This window comes from Euprymna scolopes, chromosome 19, assembly GCF_053919585.1.
Source record: "Euprymna scolopes isolate OS-2025 chromosome 19, ASM5391958v1, whole genome shotgun sequence".
Lineage (NCBI taxonomy): Eukaryota > Metazoa > Mollusca > Cephalopoda > Sepiida > Sepiolidae > Euprymna > Euprymna scolopes.
The window spans coordinates 127,020,384-127,040,399 of NC_136500.1; the positions used below are offsets into that span (position 1 = coordinate 127,020,384).

The 20,016-nt window shown below is 34.4% G+C and overlaps 1 protein-coding gene across 1 annotated transcript in view; it reads right to left on the bottom strand.

Annotated features, from left to right (window-relative positions):
* The window catches only part of LOC145239963 (uncharacterized), an 87,508-nt gene that overhangs the window by 23,783 nt on the left and 43,709 nt on the right, over positions 1-20,016 (bottom strand). The window contains exons 9-15 of the mRNA XM_080103550.1: positions 19,046-19,210; positions 14,777-14,841; positions 13,947-14,029; positions 8,409-8,512; positions 3,969-4,063; positions 3,346-3,434; positions 1,622-1,740 (exon numbers count right to left, since the gene is read on the bottom strand). Coding sequence (XP_079959676.1) covers positions 1,622-1,740; positions 3,346-3,434; positions 3,969-4,063; positions 8,409-8,512; positions 13,947-14,029; positions 14,777-14,841; positions 19,046-19,210 — 720 coding nt within the window. The remainder of the gene's footprint in view (positions 1-1,621; positions 1,741-3,345; positions 3,435-3,968; positions 4,064-8,408; positions 8,513-13,946; positions 14,030-14,776; positions 14,842-19,045; positions 19,211-20,016) is intronic.

Below are 20,016 nucleotides of genomic sequence, written 5' to 3' on the forward strand. Positions count from 1 at the left end.
GTGGCTTCACACTCCCCAAAACCCGCAAGCTGGGGGTCTCACCATCGGATATAGTTTAAGGTCATATCCAGGACCTTCAAGGTAGGATCAAAGTGTAGTATTCGTCCTGTCTAAAGATGATACAATAATATTGTGGGGCTTTCATTCATGCCAAATATCTATAAAATGCACACTTCTACAATGGTTTTGGAGATAGACGAAATCTATTCTGAAACTGCATTAACCAGAATACATTTTTAAGCAAAATCTATATATATAAAAGCGAAAATGTATGTGACCATTTTGTGTATGTCTGGCAAAAGCTTCTTTCGCACATGCTCCCGGGGTCGTTACTATCGCTTAAAACTGTTTATATATCCCCTATATCATAATAACTAGGATTTGGGAACGCGGGTCGTCTCTAGATTTATTTACATCGACTTTTATGAGATTCGCGCTATTTCGCTCTGTCCCCTGTTTGTCCTGCATTTTAGTATAAATACAGTGAAAAACGTTGTGTTCTCGGCTTTCGCTTTGCTTTCCCCCCTTCCCATCATCATCTGGGGGGGGAAGTGAAAACTAAAAATAATGATCCCGCGATGACCTCATTTAGCGTCGTCCTGTCAACCAAACATCTTTTAGCTTTATAAGCTTTAACTTAACACGCTAATCAACTACTCTCACTCATGGTCGAGACCGTTAAGTAGGTGGCATTAGTTTCCACCTCCGCGTCAAGGCTTCCGGGGTCAATCCCTCCTCCCGACCAAAACTATTTTTTTTTTCTTTTACACCTTTCAACACCCGGGCAAGGTTTTTTTTTATTACTTCGCTTATTCTTTAGTTTACCCCCCCCCCCGCCCATACACAGGTTTATTTATGCCATTTTTTTTCCGTTTTGGTTTTGGGTTTTTTTTTTTTACATCGTCTTTTTTATAATATTTAAGCAGGATTATTAATTACCTCCCCCCCCCCCATACACACACCTACAAACACCCGGGCAACGCCGGGTACCCCCTCCCACTAGTCTATTATATAAATCTCACCTGTCTGTTTAAATGTATGTAATGTATGTATGTATCTATCTATGTATGTCTGCCTAAAACTTTTGACAGAGGCGACGGATTTTCACAAGATTGGTATTCTTTTATAGCTTGACCCTTCGGATGACAAATATCGAAAAATTGACCGAAAATATTAATTCCTTCATCCTCGACTGGGCAGTTCTCTACGAGGAGGGTCGTTTTTTTTCACTGACATTTTTTGCAAGTCATAAAAGGCGTTATTTCGATCGCCCATGATGTCGCAACTGTGGTAGGCGCATCGATAAGAGCATTTGCTTTTTTTTTTTTCCACTTCTTTTTCCTCTGGCGTGTTACGGGTTCAAGTCTGCTTACTACTCCTATTTTTTTTTTTTTTTCTCAACACACGCTTCCAAGCACCCAGGCAACTGTAGAACATCAATATCATATTATTAATCAAAGCAAACAAAATTCTTTCCAAAAAATCCTCAAAACTAATGATGGTTGTAACATAATATATTTTTCTGTTTTGACTTTGTGAAACTTGACCCCTTAAAGAGAAGGACATTAATAGACATTTTTTAAATTCTTTCACAAATGTAAAAAAAAAAAAAAAGGCTTACATTCTGTTCCTCCACATATTTTGCTTGTGTTTCCCATCTCTGGAGTCTGTTATACTGTTTCTGGCATTGATTATCTGTTCGCCCAGGAAGCAAAGGAAGAAGACTCGCCCAGTTGTGACCTAGAAAAAAAGAAAAAAAGAATTCAATCTGAGACAAATGGTAAATTCTATGATGATTAAGAGAGGCACGAACGTTCTTATTAGTACTCATATTTCCCATTTGGAGCAGCAGATGATCATTGTCTTGAGCCTACCTAGAATTTAGATCCTCAAGATCTCGCAGTTTACTTCCTGTGAGAATGGGTAATAACCAGTTGTATTAAGCATTAATCATTAATTCTCTGCACACAATTAGCTTCATTTTGAGACAAAGAACCATTGCAGCTGAAAATTGCACACATAATAAAGTGGGCAAGAACCTAGTAATATTAATAATTCTTGCTTAAAAAGAAAAATCTTTACTCACTTATCATAAAAACTGGAGTATGGATGGGGTTGGGTAACTGTTTTTCAACTGAAGCAAAGGAAGACATGAAGTCGATTTAATTTAGAGGTAAAATCCAGCTCCCCTAAGGGGATACTCGAAAAGAGTACAGAATTGACATGTTGGCATTCTCCAGTAGGTGCACCTCGAGCAATTAGCGATAAACCCAAAGAAGGAAGTAATATTTGGTAGGATGTTCCTATAGGACCTAACTGGAATCATTCTTCACTCTGACATAAGCCCAAAGGTCCCAGTGTGTGTCAATATACATGATGTTTATTTCTAGTAGATATGTGGCGCTATTGCACTGTTCTGGTTAATAGTCATATTTCCCATTTGGAACAGCATTGCTTTCAACCCACCTAGTATTTAGATCCTTGTGAGCTTGATACCTGTTAGAATGGGTAATAACCAGTTGCAATAAGCATTAGTAATTAATTCTCTGCAGAGAAATAATCATCTTTTATAGAAATAGTATTCATTTATTTATTTATTTTACTGCATTTCGAAAATAATATTTAGTATTGGAAAGCTAAAGGTCAAATCACCTGCAGATTGACAGCTAGTAATGGCAGCCGTCACTTGTCGGCTGGGGATAAACCGCCACGAGTAATTTTGTTAATCTTTCATTTTGTAGTCATGATAAAAAGGACAGTAGTTAAAAAAATGTCAGAGAAATGAAACACACTTGCCAGCATCAGTGATTTGCAAACTTTCTTAGAAAGTCAAAGATTTGGCTTTATTTTCTTTAGAGGAAAATACAAATAAAATATTAGGAACACAAGCTATAAAATACTTAGCAACACAAGCTATAAAATACTTAGCAACAAAAGTAATAAAAAACTTAGCAACAAAAGCAATAAAAAACTTAGCAACAAAAGCAATAAAAAACTTAGCAACAAAAGCAATAAAAAACTTAGCAACAAAAGCAATAAAATAGCAACAAAAGCAATAAAATACTTAGCAACAAAAGCAATAAAATACTTAGCAACAAAAGTAATACAAAATTTAGCAACACAAGCAATAAATTAGCAACAAAAGTAATAAAATAGCAGCAAAAGCAATAAAATAGCAACAAAAGTAATAAAATAGCAGCAAAAGCAATAAAATAGCAACAAAAGTAATAAAATAGCAACAAAATAGCAACAAAAGCAATAAAATAGCAACAAAAGCAATAAAATAGCAACAAAAGCAACAAAATAGCAACAAAAGTAATAAAATAGCAACAAAAGGATACCTACCATGTTCTTTCACAAATTTATAAAGTATTTTATCTTCATCATATGAAAATCGTCCACTATTAATGCGAGGATCCAAAGCGCCATACCATCTGAAAGTAAAATGTGAAGTCAAATGAAGTATTTAAATTATGGTGACATTGCATCACTCAGATATTTTATTGGTGCGTGTGCAGTTTAGCAAAGATATTAAAAAAACGAAAAGAAAAATCTCTATGATGTATGCGCCCGTTATGGAATGAAGTTTTCATCAAACAAGCCGAGCATGCAAGGTTCCCTTTCCACAAGTGAAAAATTTACTTTCACCATGACTAATGTTTGTGCAAAATTTTTAAAAATTTGAGGAGTGATTATTAAGAAAAGTGTGAATAAACGAATGGATGAACAATTTGGGCGCAAAATATTCCAAGGTATCGTTATTGCGAAAAGTGCAAATGGGATCCCTCCTTTGTTGAGCGACCAAAATTTATATATATATATATATATATATATATATATATATCACTTAATTTGATCAAGTAGGTTTTATTTTTTTTATTTTTACAGAGGAAAATAAAAACAAAACAGATACTACACTTTTAGTTAATGGTAAGTGTTGAGAACGAAAAATAGGAAGAACTACTAACCTTTCACGGCACTGAGTTGATGTACGTCCTGGTACAAATTGTTTAACCAATGCCCAGTTTTTGATTCCAATCATGTTCACTCCTGCCACAAGTAACTGAAACATAATCCACAGAGTGTTTATTAGATCATCATCATCATCATAATTATCGTGTAACACCAGTTTTTATGCTAGCATGGGTCGGATGGTTTGGCCTTATGGCTCTTCTGCAAGATCTGGTCATAATCTTAACTTCCTAAAGTCATCCATAACTGACTTTATACCTTACATGGTCTACCATAAAAGATTAACAAAATCCATCAACCTCAACAAACCTACATTTGGAGTATCCATTCTTTCAATATGTCTATACCACCTCCATCTATTCTGGTGCAAAACATAAACTATGTTGGGAATCTGTAATCCATTCCACAATTTTTCTGATGACTTCCTATCTCTGAGACGTACACAAAACATCAGCCACCTTATAATCTGCATATCTGTTCTAGGAAGTCTATTAATGTCCTTTTCTTTAAGGGGTCAAGCTTCACTAAGTCAAAACAGAAAAATATATTTATACTTAAAAATGCTTATATGCTGCATAATAATGCACTGTGGTTCCAGAAGTGGAAATAGGCTAAAAATTTGCCTTCTCAATTTACTTAAAACTTACCAAATTCTAAAACTACATTAAATTTCGGAATAAACAAAAAAAAATTAAGTCTTTAGAATTTTTTTTTATGATAATTTGAATATTGGAAAACATAGTTTGTCGCACAGCAAGCAGCGCTATTATCCTGGCATCTGAAAACTACCTTTGTTCCTTGATGAGTCAACACTAGTGATGAAAATGACAGAACAATATCAATTTAACATTAGTTTTGACTTATTTGTTAATGAAATGAATTTTTAGTCATAAAAAAAACCATTTATTTATAGTAAAAGTTGTGAAATTTTGATAAAATTTTAACATTTTTTCTGAAAAATCGGACCGATTTTTTCGTCTTAACCCTCAATTATCTTGAAAACCGCTAATAGTCACATACTAAACCATGTTTGGAAAAATTTAGATTATGCCCATTTCAAATATGTCAAGTTCACTGTGTGACTATTAACGGTTTGAATTTTTTTTTCTCTTTTTTTTTTTTTTACATGGAAGCCACCACTTATCAAGGCCTGGAGGCCACTCAGGGATAAGGGTTATTGTCAATGGGACAATATCATAGTAATCATTAGTAATGGAGATCTGATAAAGTGTCTTACTTAAAGGGAGCGGTTTATCAGGAACTTGTTTATGCTGGACTTGAAGACATCCAAGTTGTAGTCAAGGTGGGAAACAGGCAAACGGAAGAGAGTTCCACAGGCGTGCACTTCTAAGAAAAAAGCTTTGTTCATGGAATTTATGTTTTGATTTAATCACAGATAAAGAGTGGGGAAAATTATTGACAGTGGTGTCAGCTAGACGGATGTTTTTTGTGAAAGATTGGCGAGGAGGGACCAGAGATTGGAGCTCAGACCAATTCATTACTTTACAAAAGCCAAAATATAAACTGATACATTGACCCAACATGAATTTTCATGCTTCCATTACGTTCTCCTTGACCATATGCTTCTAACGAGCCCTCAACCACTTTCCTATGTCAATCCAAACTGAAATAATACCCATTTTAATATTTCTCTTAATTTAGTAAATTTTGGTAGATTCGCGAAATTTTGCAACTTGGCCAAAATAGGTCAAATTTGTCCCAAAAGTGTTTTCAGAGACAAATACCAGTTAAAATCTAATTAAACTGTATCCAAGTTGATCAAAATGTAATAAGTCATTTGTGATGATGCTTCAGCTCTATTTCCAAACATTGGCCATCTGTGTAATGGCCATTCCTGTACCAGCAACAAAGGAAAATATGTCTATTTCTATCAATAGTTTTTAGTTTGATGTAGGATTTTTATTTGTACTTAATCATGGTCAAGGTTAGAATTAGTGCTGGGATAATTAATCGGAATCAAGAATTAAAAAAAAAATGGTTACTTTTGGGAATATCAGAATCAGAAAATTTGTGTCTGTTTTACAATGCCAAAAACAATTCCTTCGTTATTTTTTATTTGATTTTGTTTAAAACAAATTCTTTGACTGTTAAGTCCTATCTAACTAATATTCCTAGTGAACCAAGTGCAAAAGAGATTCAGACAATTGCACTTAAGGGAACAACGAGGATACTAAAAAGAGCTCTCGGTTGGTTTCAATAAAAAGCAGGGCAATGTTGGCAGCTGGTTTGGCTGCCCCATACCCAGTATTACAATCTTCAAAGGAAGAACATTAAGAAAAAAAATGTAGTAATGATGAAATAATATTTATTGATTTTAAACTAATTATAAAATCAAAGTCCTTAGATCATTCATTGCAAGTGTATTTTTACGTTTGAGAAAATATTTGCACATTTTACATGTGTTTTTATGGTAATCAGGAAAGATAACAATTCTATATTAGGTTGGTTTTTTGACGTTCAACTTCAATAGATCATAACTTTACTTTCATAATAAACTCAATCAAAATAAGAACCATTAGAATTGACACATTTTTGCCAATGCGAAACAAGTTTATTCATCCCATTAGCATAGAAATCTGGAGTCCTGGAAGCGATAAAGTCATTGAAGGCCGATTCGGCATCATCTCAGCTTTTGAAGCATTTTTCGCGCAGGAAGTTGTTGAGATGCTTGGAAAAGTAATAATCGGTGGGCGAGAGGTCTGGTGAATATGGCGGATGAGGGAAATTTTTGTAGCCCAATTCATTCAGCTTCTGCAGGGTCAGTTGATCAACAAATTGGGATAGCGCTTTCATGGACAAGAATTGGTCCCTCCATATCGACCAATCTCGGGCACTTACGTAGGCACTTTATTTCACCCTTCATCTTGATCAATCTCGGGCACATAGGTAAGCGCGTCTGGTGCATTTCATCGGTTTCTCAGCAGTACTTCTCCGTTGTAATCATTTCGCTCCAATTCGAGAAGCTGTGATGGATGAGACCGGAAACAGATCACCAAACAATCACTATAACCTTTTTTTGTGCAATTTCAGCTTTGGGAAGTGTTGTGGAGCTTCTCTGGCATCCAACCTCTGTGTCGAACATCGCCGGTTGTCGTTTGCCCAGCATCTCATTGATGGTCACAAATCTCTCTCTCCGACTTTCTGAAGGTGTGTTAGAGCGGACCATTGGTGGGCCCAGTCCTACTATAGGTCGCAGGTCCAAATTCGTTCTTTTATTCCTCTCAAATCCCGGGAATTCTCGCAGAAAGTCCCACCCTCTTTCCCATAAAACCAACCACACCTACTGCTTCTTCTTCTTCTTCTTCTTCTTCCTCCTCTCCCAGCCCCTGTGTATTGACAGCAAACAGAACAGACTTTTTGCCTTTTGGAGGTGAGTGCATTAGAAAGATTACTATTACACTCCCCCTCATCCTATGATCACACATGGAACACTCGGGGAGGGGGTATTTTGCACCTTGTGCTTCTTTGTGGCAGCACAATCATTGGTTCTTCATCAGAAGCATTAGAAGAATTACTACGTCACTACCATTTCAAAATAGAAAATGACAGATCACTAATAGGATGTTTTTTGTTGTGTAAAAAAATAGTTCTACACAATCATTTAAAATTAAAAAATTGTTTTACTAATTTCGATATGACACATAAATCTGTAATAGTGTTTTTACTTAAAATGCAATTTTTGAATATGAATTAGATTGCATAATGTTTATATTTCTACAAAGAAATATTTCAAAGTCTAGTTTCTGTTCTGTCTTCAGTAAAAATACATGAATCAGAAAAGTCTGACGAGTCACACAACAAAGTTCACTCTACACAGGTTGTATCAAGAAATTCGACGAGTCGCACAATGATATTCACTATATATAGGTTGAACGTTTCTGCCCACTCCCTCCAGCAACCTGCTTTTATGGTGCTTGGGCACACCTCAAACTCATGTGTGAGACACGATTTTTCGAGAACTGTTAGAAACTGTGGACATTAAAAGATCACAGTTGCCATCTTGAATCTTTTTGTTTTTCCTTTTCAATCCGCACAACGGACAGATCCACGCATGTTTTTGTGGTAAGCCTTCTCTATTTTCCTCACAATACAAGGAGTTATTAAAACATTATTAGGATTAAAGTATCATATACTAATACTAGAATGAACAATGAATAAGTGCAATTCTAAATTAATAAGGAGTTGTCTATTCTGAAACCCGTTCATAACATGAGGAGATTGGGGGTTGGGCAGCAGCAGTAACAACAATAATCACATACTTTAATTCTTTCGAGGGGGGGGGGCACGCTTCCACTGGGCAATGCCGGTTAGCGGGTACTGCTAGTTTACAATAGATAATGTGCGCGAAAACCAAGCAAAATGTATGCAATTTTTCAAGTATGCCCATTGTTTGCAAGTAATAAATAAATACATACAGAATCTTCATCTTTTCCCCAACGGCCATGTTTTAGCTCAGGGTTCAGAAAAGCCCAGCGTTTTCTGCATGATTCAGAACTTCGTCCTTCCATGTAGAAAGAGACTGAAAAATAGAAATCAAGTTTCACAATTAAACAATTAATGATGGGCTTTTTTCAAAGTCCTAATACAAATCGAATTTCAGTAGGAAAGCCACAGAACACACAAAAATCGATCATATATATATCTTGATACATGTTACATATCCGATTAAAGACAACAGAATTTTCACCTTGTTATTTTTTTATCGCTATCTCGACTCGATCAGCAAATTTTCAGGCAGTATCACTAGTAAAATACTTTAGACTGTTTATAGAAAAACAAGAACTGAGGCATCTTGATCAGAAAACTTGGAAACTTATGACTATGCACAATGTATTACCCTCAAAGGATGATGCTGAACGATTTTATGTGAAAAGGAAGGATGGAGAAAGAGGACTGATTAGTATAGAAGAATGACACAAAAAAAGTATCGTTACGTATTTTTTCCAAAAAAGTATCGTTACGTATTTTTTCCAAAAAAGTATCGTTACGTATTTTTTCCAAAAAAGTATCGTTATGTATTTTTTCCAAAAAAGTATCGTTACGTATTTTTTCCAAAAAAGTATCGTTACGTATTTTTTCCAAAAAAGTATCGTTACGTATTTTTCTAAAAAAAGTATCGTTACATATTTTTTCCAAAAAAGTATCGTTACGTATTTTTCTAAAAAAATACATAATGCAGTACACAGAAAGGATGATCACTGTAGCAAGAGACACTACAAGATGAACAAGATAGAGAACAAAGACGTAAGAGATAAGACAAAAAAAATGGGAAGAAAAACAGTTACATGGCCGATACATGACAAAAGATGAAATTAACAAAAACAATTGGACATGGTTGTGAAAAGGACACCCAAATAGAGAAACTGAATCCCTAATAATAGCTACACAATATAATGCGATTAGAACCAACCTTATCAAGGCAAAGATCAGCAAAACACAATAAAAAAACACAACTGCCAACTCTGTGGACAAAGAGATGAATTTCAAAAAGAATAAAAGAATATAAGAAAGACACGATCAAGTGGAGAAGGCAGTACACTGGGGATTATGTAGACAACTGCATCTTAAACACCCAGATAAATGGTACAACTACAAACCAACAGCAGTATTTGATAATGAAAATCACAAAATCCTATGCAACAATGACTTATAAACAGATAAACCCATTCAAGTAAGAAGACCGGATGTCATAATAGTTAACAAGTAGTAAAAGTCTTGCCAGATCATAAATTTCGCCATTCCAGCAGATCACAGGGTGAATATCAAGGAGACAGAGAAGCAAAGCAAATACCTGACCAGAAAGGAATATTGAAGATGAAAAAAAGTCAACATAACACCAATAATAGTAGGTTCACTAGAAACAGTCCCGAAAAACTTTGAAAAGAGAATGGGAGAGATTGGAATCAGGGGAATGGCTAAGAAGACACAACAGATAACAATAATGAAAATGGTTTAAATATTAAGGAAAACCCTTGAATGCAAAGACTAATACATATGAGCTACAAACGCTAACCGGTCATATAGAAAGTGCAATGGAGGTGAAACAAAAAGACCGGAACATCGTACAGATTCAAAAAAAAAAAGTGAAGCCGGATAATTGTAAACTACCCCCACCCCTTCCCCACAAAATTTTAGTGTCTGCATCAATTATAGAACCACACCAAATAGTAATGAAAGGTCAAGGGAGATGGAAAAACTGAGGAGAGAAAGCACTAACCAGGCTTCCACCGGATGAGTGCAACGAGGACTGGGGCCTTGAGGAGGCTTATTGCCACCTAAATTTTAGTGAAAGCCAATGGTTGTTGCTAGCAAGAAATTAATGGTCAATGGCTGTTTTGATAACACAATTTCTTTTTGCAAAAAAAGGTCGAGAGTACTGGATATCTGGGGAGACTTGTTGTCACTCAGACTCCAGGGAACCCCACAGATTACTGGCTAAGGACAGAAGAAACATAGGGCAACCAAAACTACGCTGCTTAGATGTTTGCAAGAGAGATATGAAGCAGTGCAACATCACCCTTCGCACATGGGAAAGCCTGGCTGACAATTGTCCTGCTTGGTGAATGGCAGTACAATAAGGCATGCTCAATGCAGAAGCTGTGCATGTGGAATCAATTGCCATGAAGACTGTAAGCTGAAAGTAGTGACATCAGTAGCACCAGCAGCCATCTACCTTCATCTCGCCAAATGAGACAGGGACTGTCAATCAGGAACTGTACAGCCATTCCTGGCAGTGCAGACAGACACAAGAGCTACACCATTGTCTCCCGAGACGGACGCTTGCCGACAAATAAACACCAAAATTACAAAGTTCAATATCAATAATAAAACAAAAATAAAAAAAAATATATAAAAAAAAAAAAAGGATTTCACATGGATAGATAACCAATATCTTTGTAATATTCATCATATATATTTTTATATAATTATTTTACAAGATACACATATATTAAAAAAATATATATTTATGTTCAATATCAATAATAAAACAAAAATAAAAAAAAATATATAAAAAGGATTTCACATGGATAGATAACCAATATCTTTGTAATATTCATCATATATATTTTTATATAATTATTTTACAAGATACACATATATTAAAAAAATATATATTTATGTTCAATATCAATAATAAAACAAAAATAAAAAAAAATATATAAAAAGGATTTCACATGGATAGATAACCAATATCTTTGTAATATTCACCATATATATTTTTATATAATTATTTTACAAGATACACATATATTAAAAAAATATATATTTATGTTCAATATCAATAATAAAACAAAAATAAAAAAAAATATATAAAAAGGATTTCACATGGATAGATAACCAATATCTTTGTAATATTCATCATTATATATTTTTATATAAATATTTTACAAGATACACATATATTAAAAAAATATATATTTATGTTCAATATCAATAATAAAACAAAAATAAAAAAATATATATAAAAAGGATTTCACATGGATAGATAACCAATATCTTTGTAATATTCACCATTATATATTTTTATATAAATGTTTTACAAGATACACATATATTAAAAAAAAAAAAAATTATGTATACATACACATATATGTAAAATTATGAAAAAAAGAAAAGCAACATATAGATATATCCAGACACACCATAGAGTCATAGAATGATGCCAGTAATCAAACAATGGCAAAGTTTTCCCAAAGAATCCTTTTCAATGAGGATCCTGTTAAAACGTGCTGGACTATACCCTGCTTGATTGTATTACTTAACAAGGTAAACAGAGTATACGTTCTCAAAAGTTGCAGTCTTAATAAAAAGATAATTTCTCAAATAAAACTTGATGCCATTTGCAAAATCGTTCAGCAACTTAAACAAAGACAGCGTTCGGTTAATATCTAAGGGCATGGCTTGAATTACAAAAGTATATATCCAGTGATGTTAAGAGGGGATAATTTCAAAATCTCTGACTAATTGAGATCGAAGCCAAGTCATGAAGGATCTAATTATTAATTAATAATGAAATGTATATTAATACTAGTTAACAGTTACCTACCATTCTATATACCATAATAGTTAATTATTTTTTTACCTATCTTTATATATACTGTATATGGCATAACCATGTTTGAACACTAGTTTCCATTAGATCACTCAAGTTAAGCGACATTGAGCCCGGTCAGTATTAAATGGGTGACCATTTGGTAATATCAGGTGCTGTATGTGCTCTAAAGCCTGTGGAGAGGGATGGGCACCATAAGGCTGTTCTTGTCCAACACATGGTGCATGAAATAATGCAGTACTCCTCCATCATCCACATATGCTATTTATTATAGAAAGGCCATTTCCAAAGTAATGCCTCTGATGAATGGTCTGCACTGATGTTTACGTTGCATCACTAATCTAGGCAGAGGAACTGCTGCTAATCTGACAAAATAGAGAAATAAAAAGAGGAACAAACCAAGTTATGTGTTCATCAACGTTTTGTCTTTATTTAGAAACTTCCTTAGGATGAATTCATATCAATTTCAGAGGAAGTCTCGAAATAAAGATGAAACATTGATGAACACATAACTCGGTTTGTTCTTTTATATATATATATATATATATATATATATATATAAAATAAAAGTTATAATAAGTTTACTAAAGTAATCAAAATGGTAAACTTAAAATATATTATAAATATTAAAGAGTTAATATTTACAAGTAAAATAAACTCAGCCAGATATAAAAAGCTCAATAAAACCGAAAAGGAAATAGAGCTTATAATATGAACAAATGATTAATAAAATATATTAAAAGACATCTTGAAAAAGAGTTAAAAACGTATTTAATTTTAAAAAAGGAAGCAGAATTTACCCAGTGGATTGAAATTTTAAATTCGACCGTTTTGGATTTTACCATTTTTGGATTTTTACCCTTCACCGGACTATCCATTCATGTGAAATCTTTTTATTATTTTTCTTTTGCCTCCTGTTCCCCTTACCTCACCCTTTTTTTTAACCAAGTAAGATCTTTGACTTACTTGTAGTTTCATTAAATACTTTTATATGCAAAATCCGATCCTGCATTTTGCTAATTCCTGCCCTCTGATGAGAAGGAGAGTATTTCTTCAAAACTCCACAGATTAAGGACTATCCACTTATCATGTGCTTCCTTTTTTAAAATTAAATATGTTTTTAATTCTTTTTCAACATGTCTTTTAACATATTTTATTAATCATTTGTTCATATATATATATATATATATATATATATATATATATATGTTGATCTATCACACTATGCATTTTATAACGACAGAGCAAAAGTTCACTGATGGTGACGTGACTATGTAGATTTGGGAGCAAAATAGTACCACTCCACTCTTTGTAGCTGAACTTTTTGAGTTAAAAAAATACGAGGCTATACTTTTGGAACTATTCTCATTTTATTAATTAATTACTGAATGTACATTAATACAAGTAATTGTTATATGGAACTGCGCTCATTGTCGACGTCACAGTCCCAAATGATTTCGGCCTTAACAGAGTTGAACGGGAAAAGATAACAAAATATCAGAACCTAAAAAATGATCTAAAAACGACATGGTCTCTGAAAGATATAAACCGGTTGTGATAGGAGCAACTGGCTTAATAAAAAAGAATCTTCATAAATACTTAGAAGCAATCCCTGGAAGACTAAGCTGTAATGAAATACAAATAGCAGCCATAAAGGGAACAGTATCTATTCTAAAAAGAGCCCTTGGATATAAATTTAAATCATAACGGAATCAAGTGTTAACTCCAGGAGGGATTAACCCCTTGATCTCTTAAAGTTTACTGAAGTAAAATACAAAAAAACAAAAATAAAGAGAAGTAAACTATTCTTTACCTAATATTTCTAACTCGCCAACTTTTAGAGACATTTAATGCGTCTCGAATTAAAACTTTATAGTTACATGTTCTTTAATTTACGTACCTTGATTCCATGGGACCTGCTTTCCAAATCGACACGTATCTAATACCTCTTTTAAGATTTTGTCCTCCTCGTCGGTCCATTCTCTTTAAAAAAAAAAAGTAAAAATTCATAAATATGCTAAATATTAATAAACATTTTTTTTTAAATTGTTTTTAGAACAATCGTAACAATATTTTTTGAATCAGTGTATTTGAAAATCAATATCAAAAACAAAAATTTTTTTTAAATGAACCCAAGTCTACTATAATTAAGCACAAATTAGTAAAAATTTAATTTTAGGTTCTTGTCCAGAATTCTTCCCATACATACACAGACATGACAGAAAAGAATAGACACCCATAGAAACAGTTTGCTGAACGTAGTCATTTTCTAATGCCTCGTTCAGTGTGCACTCACAGGGGACCATGCATGCTTCACTTGTTTTTGTTCTTTTCAGCCCTTTTAAGGCGACAACATGAATATATTTCGTAATTTCATGTTATTTGGAAACTACACAAAACTTTGAATGGAACCCCTTATTTAATCCACAGGGGTTGCACGCTCTAGTTTCATCAGTAATGACTCAGTAGAAGTCCAAAGTAATTTGCAATTGTATTTTTGGGTCGCCTACACGGAGGATTGAACCTTCAATCTCCACAGATATAACTTTTACAGCTGAATTTCACCAAGTACTCTATCCACTATGCCATGAGTCCTTGGAGAATAGTCTGAAAAACCCAAATAATATGAATAATCAATCCTCATTCCAAAAATTCAGAACCGTAATAAATATATTTCTACCTATATAATTTTTTTTTTAAATTCTTCGAGGTGGTTTTGAAAAATCGTACCTTTTTACTTGTATATCCAATTTCCGTCGATAATGCTGCAAGCAGTGGAAGGGTGTTCGATTTGTCTGTAAAAGGAAATTAAAAGTAAGCATGTTATCCAGAAATCAGAAAAGAAAAAAAAAACAATTTTTTCTACACACTTATGAGAAAAAATATCACAGCAATTCCATTATACACGCTGAAGTAGTAATCTATACAGGATAAAAGTTTAAGACATGTTATACCAGTAAAACTTCAATGGCCTTTTGACTAGAAGCACTATCTGTGCTGATACTGCACGCCACCTCTTCTGGATTTAATCAGTGAAAAAAAATCCTTCTAGACGTAGGAAATTGATATATATATATATATATATATATGAACAAATGATTAATAAAACATGTTAAAAGACATCTTGAAAAACTCTGCCTTTTGGATCATTTTGGACCATTTGGAACTTACCCATTGGATTGGAAATTTTTAATTCGACCGTTTTGGATTTTACCATTCTTGGATTTTTTACCCTTCACTGGACTATCCATTCATGTGAAATCTTTTTATCCTTTTTCTTTTACCTCCTATTCCCCTTACCTCACCCTTTTTTTAACCAAGTAAGATCTGTGACTTACTTGTAGTTTCATTAAATACTTTTACTTGCAAAATCCGATCCCGCATTTTGCTAATTCCAGCCCTCTGATGAGAAGGAGAGTATTTTTTATTAATCATTTGTTCATATTATAAGCTCTATTTCCTTTTCGGTTTTATTGAGCTTTTACATCTGGTTGAGATTACTTTACTTGTAAATATTAACTCTTTAATATTTATAATATATTTTAAGTTTACCATTTTGATTACCTTGGTAAACTTATCGTAATTTTTTATATATATATATATATATATATAGTGACAAAAAACAAAAAAACGGAGGACATTCAATTGTTTTTCTGAGCATTTTACAGTCAACGGAGAAAAAAAGGCCAAAGACCCTAGTGTTTTGATGTGATGTTTTGAATATAATAAACTAGTTATGACCAAAGTTTCATTTCATTCGGACAAAAAACTAAGAAACAAGGCCTAATTTGAGTTGGGGCCCGTTTTTTTTTTAATCACCCTGTATATGCGCATTCTCTAGTATACGGATATCTATATAGATCACAACTAATTCAACATGTTCTATTTATACAATAAAGAGATATAAGGAAAATTAATTAACTACCAAATCAGGATGTCTGAAAATATTGGCTTTCTGGGACGAAATGGACCTAACATTGATGCTTTTTGTTTTTCTATTTCTTTTTGCAAAACTTTATGTTCGGCAAAGTCAAAAACAAAAACAACAACCCACCTTCCCCCACTTCCTGACTGGTTTCCTAACTTAAAATGAACAAAACATTAATACTGTAACCCTTTCCCTCTCCCATTGCAAAACTCCTATTCTACAGGGCAGGGAACAAAAACGTTAAAATCCACTATAAAACAACTAAATCAAACACTACAAACTAGCAATTGAAGATACAAAGAGCTTGAAGAATAAAAACCTTCTACAAAACCAGATCAGGCTGTCTGAAGATATTGGCTCCCTAAGACGAAATGCACCTAACATTGATGCTTCTTTGTTTTTCTATTTCTTTTTGCAAAACTTAATTATGTTCTGCAAAACCAAAAACAAAAAAAAACTTGCCTTTTCCCCTTTTTCGTTCTTCTCATTTTCCCTTTCTCTTTCTACCCCCTCCCCCACTTCCTGACTGTTTTCCTAACTTTAAATGTACCAAACATTAATACTGTAAGCCTTTTACCTCTCCCATTGCAAAGCTTATTCATGTTCTGCAGAGCAGGGAATAAAAACAACAAAATCAAACACTACAAACTAGCAATTGAAGATACAAAGAGCTTAAAGAATGAAAACCTTCTACAAAATAACTGGATACAACATGAATCATCATCGGCGGTCACTCGTGTCCGAGTAAGACTGTCCTCCGTTGTGGCTTCTGTGGGTCCTCAGGTGAGCATAGAGCCCAATCCTAGACCCAATTTGTCTTGTGCAATTTGGGCAGATAAAGGTAGTGGTGGTGGGGTGGGGTTGGGTGTGTCTGGTTGATAATCTGTCCTTTCTGTGCTTGCGTTTATCCTCAGTAGCTTGATTTAGGTCACTACTATAAAGCGCAGCACCTTTGTGGACAGCACTCCTCCATGCCAACCTGCTCCCAGCCACGTCCTCCCATGTCTCAAGGTCCATGTGAAACCGCTTTAGATTTGCTTTGATGTTGTCCTTATACCTCATCTTTTGGCCACCCTGGGCACGCTTTCCCTCAACAAGCTGAGAGTAGAAAATCTGTTTTGGGAGGCGGAGATCTGGCATTCGGACAACATGACTAGTCCATCTGAGCTGGCGTTGAGCAACAGTAGCGGTGATAGTGGGAATGTCAGCCTCACTCAGGACGCTGGTGTTGGTGCGTCGGTCCTTCCAACTAATTCTGAGGATTTTTCGGAGGCATCTTTGGTGGTACGTCTCCAGGGTTTTTACGTGCCTCCTGCATGTGGTCCAGGTCTCCGATCCATAGAGAAGAGTGGGCAGCAAGACAGCTTTATATACCATGATTTTGGTCTTTGCCAGAAGGTCACGGTTCTCAAATACTCTCTTCCTTAGCCTTGAGAAAGCCCCACTGGCACAGCTGAGACGGTGTTGTATTTCATCATCTATGTTGGCTTTTGATGATAGGATGCTGCCTAGGTATGGGAAGTGGTCCACATTTTCCAGTCTAGCGTTGTCGATGGAGATGTTTGGGGGTGAGACTGGAGTACTGTTTGGTGGTGATTGATGGAGGATTTGGTTTTTTTTTTATATTAATTGTTAGTCCTAGCTGTTTGTACGCCCTCGTGAAGGCAACCAGTGTACACTGTAGGTCCTCTTCTGAGAGGGCTACAAGGGCGTTATCGTCTGCATACTGTAGCTCCATAATGGATATGGTGTTTGTTCTATCTTTGGCCCTAAATCTGTTGATGTTAAAAAGTCGCCCGTCAGTTCTGTATATAATCCGAACTCCATGGGGAAGATGTTTGTCCGTGAGATGGAGGATAGCAGTAATGAAGATGGAGAACAGGGTTGGGGCAATGACACATCCCTGTTTCACTCCCGTGTCAACCCTGAAGGGCTCTGTTTCATCTCCACTACTACTGAGGACTGTAGCTGACATATTGTCATGTAGCAGTCTCAGTACCCGAATGTACCTCTCTGGGCATCCAAACCTTGCAAGAACCAGCCAAAGGGCTTGACGGTTCACAGAGTCAAAGGCTTTAGTAAGGTCTATAAAAGTCATGTATAATGGTAAATTTTGCTCCCTGCACTTTTCTTGGAGTTGACGAGCAGTGAAGATCATGTCCATCGTGCCTCTATTTGGTCGAAAGCCACTTTGGGACTCGGGAAGGATGGTTTCCGCAAGGGGTGTAAGGGAAAGGGAACACATCCTACTCTACATCATACAACATGAATACTGTTTCCGAAATAACTGGATATGGCATTAAATAACCCGAAAAGGGTTGATATGCCGTAAAACAAAACAACCAAACCAAACCATTTAACATGCTTCAGATGGTCACCATAATTAATTTTCGATCATTTATTTTTAGTCAAAATAATATTTACAAACATTTTCTTTTGTAAATTTTGGTGCTTGGGTCGTTTTGTAACAAACTTATATAGAAAACTGAACCCATCATTAAAAATTGAATTGCAAGTTCTTCGAAAAAAATATGGTGCTTGTCTAGAATTCTTCTTATATTAAAAAACAAAAATAAAGAAAAATCTGCATGATGTACATACATGTGATGGAAAAGAAATATCGCATACCAAAAATCATGTAAATTGATCAAGTAGTTTTATTTTTAAATAAGAAAAGCAAATTTTGTGTCCAAACGAACAGTGACGATATCATGACGCCATCTGTAAAACAAAGGAAATAACTCCAAATAAAATTCACTCAAAAATGATTAAAACAAACCTACTTGTACATGATTTTTGGAATACTTTTTTTTGTTTTCTATTATACAGATTTTTCTTTATTTTTGCTTTTTAATAAGAGGAGAATTCTGGACAAGTACTGAAAATTTTTATAATATTAGAATATGATGACCAGTGGTTATTATATTATAAGTTCAAGTTTTTTTTCTTTTCAACAAATTAAATATCTTAGAAAATGTCAACTTTAGGTGGATCTTTTCTTTTTCATTTCAAAATTTAAACTAAACTAAAATTACAAGAAGTCTGCCCTAAGAAAATAATATGAAAAATACCCCAAGTTCTTTGGCAATAAGTTTCCACTGATTTCGTCCATGTAAATCGACAAGTGACTGTAGCTTTTCAGTTTCTGTTTGGTTCCATGAAGATTTGTTGACTCGAGGATTAAGCCAGTTTTTCCACATCAAATAACAAGAAAACTCACTGTGCTTTCCTCGGAACTAGAAAGGCAAAAAAAAAAAAGAAGTTTTTCAATTAGCATCACCTTATAAAATTAATCATTTTGTGTGAATTAACAACACCAAAGCAAAATTCATCTCTTAATTATAACATTATTATAATAATCTTTTGGAAGCTGACAATTTCAAAATGGCAAACAAAAACATAAGACAATGGTCCATATAGAAATTCTGTAGTATTACACAAGCGTTAACAAGTACACAGTCGGATTTCAACACATTGTAGCAGGGTACGTCACAAGGGACAGAGGAACTAGACTCACTTTTTTCTAGTAATTATCTGTATTTTTGAGATGAGGTGTTTTCATTGATAGAGATTGTCGGACTGACTTCCTCATTTTTTCTGTTGTAACAACATTTATCTCTGATACTTTCTCAGATAAAACGTGATCACGCTCTTTCTCTCTGATCTCTCCAACGTGATCCTTCTTAGTCTGCGCACCCGTTCTTCTTTTTATATCTGTTTCCTTTCTTGCAGTGACATCACTTTGCACATGGTTTGGGATTTATATACAACTGCCATAAAAAAACGTGTCCGCGTTCTCTTACAATTGCTGTGGTTCACAGAACAATCATAATCAATAATGTTACTGTTATAGCGATACAAAAGCTAAAGGGGAAATAACCCTAATAAGGGAAGTAAGAGTTATTGCCCTTATATAGATGAAAATACTAGAGAGTTCCTGGGAGAATGAACAAGGTATCGGCTGTGCTAACACGTGCATATCGTGCTGTAAATATAATTTGTGTTTTGACTGTAATAAATAGTATTTAACTTAAAATGAGTT